Source organism: Cupressus sempervirens, chromosome 4 (genome assembly GCF_028749045.1).
Source record: "Cupressus sempervirens isolate cs-2001-9-10 chromosome 4, ASM2874904v1, whole genome shotgun sequence".
In the NCBI taxonomy this organism is placed as follows: Eukaryota; Viridiplantae; Streptophyta; class Pinopsida; order Cupressales; family Cupressaceae; genus Cupressus; species Cupressus sempervirens.
Genome location: NC_143121.1, coordinates 751,659,601 through 751,668,521, shown reverse-complemented (window position 1 = coordinate 751,668,521; position 8,921 = coordinate 751,659,601). Strand labels below are relative to the sequence as shown.

The 8,921-nt window shown below is 34.6% G+C and overlaps 1 protein-coding gene across 2 annotated transcripts; it reads left to right on the top strand.

Annotated features, from left to right (window-relative positions):
- Window positions 1–3,008: 3,008 nt before the first annotated feature.
- LOC149563552 (low affinity inorganic phosphate transporter 1-like) lies at window positions 3,009–5,939 on the top strand. Of its 2 annotated transcripts, none has more exons than XM_089826766.1 (3): window positions 3,009–3,214; window positions 3,504–4,302; window positions 4,821–5,939. In XM_089826766.1, the coding sequence occupies exons 2-3, from the start codon at window positions 3,514–3,516 to the stop codon at window positions 5,682–5,684; spliced, it is 1,653 nt and encodes a 550-aa protein (XP_089682892.1). In that variant the 5' UTR covers window positions 3,009–3,214; window positions 3,504–3,513; the 3' UTR covers window positions 5,685–5,939. The 2 variants fall into 2 exon arrangements, with proteins under 2 accessions (XP_089682892.1, XP_089682891.1); XM_089826765.1 differs by having other exon boundaries at window positions 3,084–3,312.
- Window positions 5,940–8,921: the final 2,982 nt, after the last annotated feature.

Sequence of the window (8,921 nt, the reverse complement as noted above, 5' to 3'; positions counted from 1 at the left end):
ACTTCAAATGCACATTCTATCCAATATTTCACTCTACCATGTCAAAGCTTGACTTAAATTGTTTTAATTATAATCACTTACATTAATTAACTAATCTAGATTTAGAATGGTGTGTTCATGCATAATTTCCTTTTGTAAGGATTGGTTCTTACATGTAAGGTCGAGATACTTTTCATTTGACATATAAATAACATAACGTCCTCATTATTTTAGAGTCTACATATGTAGAATTTATTATTCGTTTAAATATTTCTAAATATAAGTATCATGAGAATAAATCTATAATAGTACAACAATATTACTTCTTACATATCAACATATTTGAAAATTCACATGACATATCTTAAAGTCGAACAAACAATTCCTTACATACACAACTAATACAGTCACTCCAAATTATTTGATTCCATGTATTTCAATCAATATCAAAGTTTGACTTAAATTAATTAAACTATGATCACTCACCTTGATTAACTAGTCTAGACATAGATGGCGTGTTTATTCCCTTTCAATTTTATATACAAATAACATCAACTAATATCTTAAACAATTGATAGATAATGTTTCTAATGTAAACTGTGGACATTATTCATTCCCCCCATACAGAACTAACTCGGATCGTCGGGGTTCTCAAATTTTGGGAAGAGGGACACGTCATTGTTTCATTGCTTCAAGCAAGGGAATCTAAATTTGTTGTCTATGTTAGTCGTTTTTTAGGCGATGAGATTACGTGTCGCAGCCTAAAAAAAATTAATATGTTAATTTATAAAGGGGGTTAGGTTTTCTGAAGAGGTCAAGGCCCGAGAAGCTCTCCATGTTCTCGTTCCACACAACCAATAGTTTCCTGGACCACTAGCTGTCATTTGACGGTTTATAGCTTTAATTAATGCATAAAACTATAAAGAGAAATCAATTACGAAAACTTTCAATCCGCTCATGACCACAGAAACGACTACGGTCATGTGCTTAATTATGCCAAGGGAGTTTGTAATGAAGGCAAATATCACATGAAAGAATACGTTTACGTATAGCAGGGGAAAACAAAGGTCATCGATGACGTGTATTATAATTTATTCGTATGTTTTTGTTTATACATGTCTTATGTTGAGAATACTAAATTATTAGTTTAGATTAAAAATTAAAGGAGGATATTCATGTTGTGAATATTGTGTGGTTTTATGTAAAAAATTATTTAATTTATCTGATATGAGAGCACTAAGTCTTAAGCTGAATCCTTTTTGACTAATAGTTAAAGATTGAGAGGTACTCATTCCAGCAAATTTATTATGAGGATAATCTTAACTTCATATCTTGTAACATTGTAATCTTATATTGAACAAGTGTCACATAGTGGCCAATACTTCCCATTGTAGTTTTATTGTAAAAAAAATTAGTAACTAATATTGTTAGATTTTCTAATTATTTAAATAGATTAACATTGTTACATTTTATAGAAATGAAACATATGTATTTATATTAGCTTTAAAGGAAATAGTTTTTTAATTCAAATTGTAGTAATGAAATCAACAAACATAGTTTTTTTAAGCTATGGAAAATTATGTTTCTATATTAGATTTTGAATGAACTATCTAAATTTTGTTTTAAATTGATTATTTAGTCACATATATTATTACCTTTTACCAAAGTATTATAACAAGGATTAATTCATTATTTACTTAATTTTAAACTATAGATTTTAGTTGAAGTGTAATATTTCTACAAATTGTAGGTTAGGGTATGAGGTAATTAATGTTTTAAAATATATATTTACTAATGTAGATGTTAATATAATTAAGATTTGATAATCTATTTGTTTGTAGCGAAAAATTGGTGGAGAAAATAAATAAATAAGGAGAACCCTATGAAAAAGGGTTCCTATAACACAAAATCATATCACCCAATCATATATTTTCTAAAATATATAAAATTAATAAAAAATTAATAAAACTTTTGAAATTTTTCAATTATATGAAAATAGTAACTTGTGATTTGTAAAAACTAATTAGAAATTGGACAAACTAAATGCAATAGTGCATTGCATACAAGCAAGTACAATAAGGTACAACCCTTGGTAAAAAAATTAAGAACCATTCAAATTAACCAACAAAAAAAATATTCTTATGTATATGTCTCAAATCCCTACATTATTAAGTATTTATAAATGGTTTAATTGAAAATATATAATTAACTTCATAAATTTTGTTAAAGTAATTAAGAGTATATGCTACAACTTCTTAATACATGATATCTTCTCAAAAAAGCCAAAAAAAAAATTACTTGATGTGTGAAATAGTTATGCATATCTTTGTTTTCACATATATTTTTGGGCGTATATATGATTTTTATGTGAGAACACTAGGTCAAATCAATGTTATTTTCTTAGTTTAGAATAAATAAATATAATACTTATTTTTATCAAAACACAAAATGATTTTCACATACAAAATATCTTTTTTAACATCTCTAAATAATTAAACATTGAAAATGCAACATTGCTTTCAATTGTGTTGATTTTATATCAATTGTATGAGATGGCCCACCACCGCTAGACATCAACTACCAAGGAAAAAATTAACTTTGTGAAAGGTAAGTCAACTTTGATTATTTAACACTTTTAGTCCAAGAATCCACCTTATTTTTTTTTTTATGTTTACACCATGCCAAATTCAGATCAAAGTAATTTTCATATTAAAAAAAGCTGCTTATAGATATATTTTAAAAATCTCTAAATAATTAAACATTAAAAAGGCATCATTACCCTCACGACTCATCCATGTTCAACGGAGCACCTCTTCATATATAATATTTTACTTTCATCAATTTTATGTTCAACGGCATCTTCCTAATACATAATAATATTTGGAAAACCCAAAAACAAATGTTATAAAATGTCATAAAAGTAAACATGAGACTAAAAAACTCGTTGGCGCATGGGATCTTTTGCTCACAGTCCCAAGTTCCAACCTGTAGAATTCCTACATATTCCCTGCTCCACCCTTGTTTTTCAAGAGATTCCCGGATCCACTGAAGAATATGCTCTTTCGTTGGGCTTAAGTCGTGAAACTCCTCGGTCAAAAGAAACCGTAACACCTCCACCACTCATCCTTTTATATTTGCACAGTCCGCCATTATAAAATGATAACGGGGAGTCTCAATTAAATCGGAAGCAAGCTTAGTTTATTTGACATCCCCGCCCAATTCATCGAATACACCTGTGAGTTCTTGTCTTCTGATTCAGTTCAACTACATAAGTCTGTCAAGATACAAGAAAATATTTTTAGCGTCTTCTTCTAGTCTGCTGGAAAAAACTAGGTAAGATTTCATTTTTTTTTGATTTCTAGGTTGATTTTGCCCATTAGCAATTAGTGAAAAAGTCTGAACATTGAATTTCCTTTGCCTTTTTACTAAGTTCTGTTAGATTTCTTCGTTTCTGATTTAGATTAATTGATGATAAGAAAAAATGAAGAATCTGATAACGTTTTGGGTTTTCCTAATCATTTCAGGGTATAAAAGATGGTGAACAACAAGGATCACGAAGTGCTGAATGCTCTGGACAAGGCGAAAACCCAATGGTACCATTTCACGGCAATTATAATTGCCGGCATGGGTTTCTTCACCGACGCATACGACCTCTTCTGCATCACGACCGTCACGAAGCTCCTCGGGCGGCTCTACTACTACGATCCGGCCACCGGAAAACCTGGCTCATTGCCGGCAAACGTATCCGTAGCAGTTAATGGCGTGGCCCTCTGCGGAACCCTCGCCGGACAATTATTCTTCGGCTTCCTCGGCGACAAACTGGGGCGAAAGAAGGTCTATGGTATGACCCTCATGACGATGGTGATCGCCGCAATCGCTAGCGGTTTATCATTCGGTCACACGGCTAAGTCCGTCATGACCACGCTCTGCTTCTTTCGCTTCTGGCTCGGGGTCGGAATCGGGGGCGATTACCCGCTCTCCGCCACGATCATGTCAGAGTACGCGAACAAAAGAACGCGTGGGGCGTTCATAGCGGCGGTGTTCGCCATGCAAGGCTTCGGTATGCTTACCGGCGGCGCCGTTTCGCTTATCGTTGCTGCGGCGTTCAACAAAGCGTACAAACGCCCTTCCTTTGAGGACAATGCTGCGCTTTCCACGGCTCCACAGGCGGACTACGTGTGGAGGATTATTCTCATGTTCGGAGCGGTGCCCGCCATTCTGACCTACTATTGGCGGTTAAAGATGCCCGAGACTGCTCGTTACACGGCTCTTGTTGCCCGCGATTCAAAACAGGCCGCCGCGGATATGTCCAAAGTTCTTCAGGTCAGCAGACTTGAATATCATATACTATTAAATAATTAAATAATTCAGGATGATTAAAATACATGATATTATTTTCATACTTCTCTATAAAATTGTGCGGAGTAGTCAGTATTAATATTTTTAGTTCTCATCATGATAATCAATAATTGAGTATGATCTCAAATGTTGATGTTGATCAACTAACACACAATCTTACTTAAAATTATGAATATGATTAAAGTTGATTTTCTTTTCTAAACTTAATTTGTTATTAGTGTGACATTTAAGGATAGCTTCTTCACATTGATTTTACTTCGACCATCTCCGCCATGATATTATATTCATGCTTCTGTGTAAAATTGTGTGTGAGTTATCTGCATCATCCTGATCGATCATTGAGTATGATCCGAAATGTTGAAACTAACAAACTCACACACAATCTTACCCAAAAATATGAATTTGGTTAAAGTTGATTTTTTTTTTGTAAGTTTAATTTTTTTACTTAGTATGTGTGAGATATTTAAGGATGGCCTCTACAGATGGATTTAACCTCAACGGACACCGAGCTCAATGCGCCGCCGACGATGCAAACCCCACATGCCCATCCACAATTCGGGCTTTTCTCTCGAGAGTTCGCGAAGCGCCATGGAATGCACTTGCTAGGCACAACGAGCTGCTGGTTTCTGCTGGACATTGCATTCTACAGCTCGAATTTGTTCCAGAAGGATATCTACACCGCCGTCGGATGGCTGCCCGCCGCAAAAACGATGAACGCCATTGAAGAAGTTTACCGCGTGTCGAGAGCCCAGACGCTCATTGCCATCTGCGCAACGGTGCCCGGTTACTGGTTCACCGTTGCCCTGATTGACCGTATCGGGCGGTTTGCTATCCAGCTCATCGGATTCTTCTTCATGACAGTCTTCATGTTTGCGTTGGCGATTCCTTATTATCATTGGCGAGGACAGAAGTGCGACAGTGGCTACTGCGGCGGCGACCATATTGCTTTCGTGGTCATGTATTCTTTCACCTTCTTCTTCGCCAATTTTGGGCCTAACAGTACGACGTTCATTGTGCCGGCCGAGATTTTCCCTGCAAGATTGCGGTCCACGTGTCATGGAATCTCGGCAGCGGCTGGCAAGGCGGGGGCCATTGTTGGGGCTTTTGGGTTTCTCTACGCAGCTCAGAGCACTCATGCGAGCGAAACAGATGAGGGATATCCAACTGGTATTGGCATCAAAAAGACTCTTTTATTGCTGGGTGTAATTAATGCATTCGGGTTTCTATGTACATTTTTGGTGCCGGAGGCTAAGGGTAAGTCCCTTGAAGAGATGTCGGGGGAAAACGATGAAGAACAGGAAGAGAATATGGAAAACGCTGGTCACTCTAAAACTGTGCCTCTTTAATTTAATTAAAGGTGACGTATTATGTATGTTTAGGCGCTTCTATTTTTGCCATTGAAATGAACCGTCCAAGCTGTCTGTATGTAGTGTACAATGGTGGTGGTCTTTGAGATAAATGCGCAATAGTGTCGCCTGTTCACTTTCTTGGGTTCATAATTGGCAAAGTGCCATGTGTTTTCTTGCTATGTATTTTCTTTTTTATCGCCTTGTGTTGTACCAGTGGAGTTAATGAGACGAGGATCTTTCAGATTCCCTTTATTGCGATCTCCCTAGACGACAGTGCGATTCTGCATGTTGCTTAATTTAGCCACTTGGTTTTGGATGTCCAGTTGTAATTAAGCATTGATATCTTGATTCTGTTATTTTTGTTTGTACAGAATACAGAGGGACAAATTGATTCAACTCCTTAGAATATCCTTTGCATTAATACTACTTCTGTAATAACATATATAGGTTCATGTTCGAATCGCAAGGATAGGAAGATCCTATCACATAACCACAAATGTTACACTGGAATTAGAAACTTTGGATGAATTTTTGGGTTTGTTAATTCTCCATCAAATTCTGGTTAACCAAATAGAGAATAGGAATATGTACCCCCATTTTCTATTTTAGAATAAGTATTCCAGAATAGCTAGCCCTTTTCTATTCTTGCAGCGAATATAACACGTTAAGCCTTATGTTAGTATGCTTCTAGGACATACACTAATAAAATCTACTAATATAGAAACGAGTTAGTTGCAGCCTATGTACGCAATGCTGCCATGTTAACTGTTACCTTCTAATTACCTATGTTAACTGTTACCTTCTAATTACCGTCTAAAAAAATCAGGTACTTGCACACAAACATGTCAAAACAAATCACCATGAACACCAATTTCCATTCATTTTTTTCAATTTATAGTTTTCTTGATTGCTGATTGGTCCATTTATATGGCTATTGGGGCTTTTCTACAAAGAACTCCATAACTGTGGGAAATCTTAAAGGTTAGTTTTAGCTCTTCACAAGGCTAAGGAGGTTCACCAAAAAAAATAGACAAATTTTGACATGCAGATTAAGAACAGTAGATGTACAAAGTTAGCCTAAATAACTACTAGATCGTTTCTCCTAATAAAATGCTTTGGATATGTTGTAGAACCAAATGAACTAGTTGAGACCACATTTTGTGTCCTGATTCTCGCGGCTTTTTCTGCACTTTAAGATCTGCTTGGGGGCAAAAGTACTGTTTTTGTTTTTGAAACAGTTTGGTCTTTCTAGCAGCAATACTTGTTTCCCTCGTTTATTTAATGCATGACATATAAGTAGATCGACTATGGTTGAGGGTGAATATTTTTATTTTGGTCTTGAGTGACAGTATCGTCGTGATATCATGGTCTGGAATAGCGTAGGCAAAACGAAAAAATATTATGAGGTGGGCTAATTTATTGAGAGCCATACATTAACAGATTTTAATAATCTTTGTATAGTAATTTTTAATTGGGGGTTGGGGTATCTATCATCAGAATAGTGAAAGGTAACATAATAATAATTCACTGAGCTTCAACAAGCTTAGTAATAGTATTTTTGGGGTATGGCCTTCCAGATCATTATGACTAAAGGAGCACAGATCCACAACTAACAAGGACAAATTTATGGTGACAATCTTTACTAGGGCAATTCAAAACAACCTTTCATTTGCCTATGAACCAGTCACCAATTTCATAGTCTTGTCCCTTATTATATTTTCCAATTCCTTTGTTATGATGTAATCATTTTGAATTTAAGCTGAAGTAGTTTAATTACGCAAGTAGGAGGTACTTGTTGGGCTACATTATTGAAGACTTTTCTCAAGTACATGCTCTGCTCTCCACACATTTTATAGCGTTTGACGTACTCACTACTTCACCTATTTTCTTTACTTCACATTGGCAATGGCCTTTTAACTTCTGAGTTTTAGCGTTTCTTCTTTACACCTAATAATTTTTTTGACTTTCCGATCTCTTCCGTGGGTCCCTTTGAAACCTCACCAATTTCAGATTCTTGTAAACTAGGTATGAGCACACACTGGTACAAGTTTAATGGTCTATCCTCGTTGATTTTTCTCCTCACGATTATTGCTTTGGTCTAATTTTTAATTTTTTTAAAAGTCGTTCCCACGAATTTAGTTACAAAAGAACAAGTTTCAGCTTATCTCTAAGATAACAAACATTTTTACATTGTGTCAAACTATACTTTGAATGGTGTAGAATGTTTCACTGAACAAATTAATTTGAAAATAAATAATTGAGGCGTGATGTATTATTATTATTATTTTTTGGATTTTTTTTTTTAAAAGAGGATGCAATTTGTAAAGGAATAATTTGAATTTAATAAAAGGAGCTTTAGTTGTTTATTTATATGACATTTGGTCTTGTTCAAATTGTTAAAATTAAAAAATTATATGTAGTGGGAATTGTGTGGTTAAGGGAAAGAGAGTAAGTGAGGAGTGAAATTGGTTTTGTTAGGGTCTCTAGTTTACAATCTACATGTTTTGCTTTGTTATTATAGTATATGCCTCTGTCATATTGCATTAACTATGAGATATGTAGTATTAAAATGATATTGTCTAGCTTCATTCTAGTTGTTATTACCATTGTTTGACATGTCACGATAATGACTCCTTTGAATAGGATCAATTCATGTTGAAAGGCTTCACGAAGCATGCCTTCTAATACTTCTCTAGGTGTTGTTTTACTCCTTACAAAATTTGATTTTGCATGTCAATGGGTAGAGAAAAACACTCTTATAAGGTATTTTGTTAGGATTTTGTGTAGATAGAGCCTATAACCTCATCAAAATATATTTTTTCCCTACCATATGACTAGAGTAAATTATTTTAAAGTTCTTTTCTATAGTGGGATGTGAAGTCATCTCGCTTGGTTTTCTACAATTGATCTGAAGATTTTTTTGTCTTTGGTGACAAGAATCTCTATGTATCTATTTTTCTTGATTTCTAAGTCTTATGTTTTCATGTTGGAATTTCATTCTAACTATTACTTCCTAACTAAAAAAGGTTCTTTTTTTTAAGCTACTAGGTTTTACCATGCTTGGACCTAGAAACATGTATGTGTTAAATATGGATTTTTCTCACGACCTTAAAGACATCATTAATATTGAAATGGTAGGAGTTTTTCATACTTAAACATGTGCTCTATCTAAATTTACCAAATATGTGTTTTGATTGTGAAACCTTAGAGCATAAGATTAATGGTTGTCTATTA

Excerpts from the sequence above, each read along its gene's own strand:
- LOC149563552 (XM_089826766.1), top strand. The coding sequence starts at position 3,514 with ATGGTGAACAACAAGGATCACGAAGTGCTGAATGCTCTGGACAAGGCG. Across the intron at positions 4,303-4,820 it reads ATATGTCCAAAGTTCTTCAG|ATGGATTTAACCTCAACGGA; the intron begins GTCAGCAGACTT and ends TGGCCTCTACAG.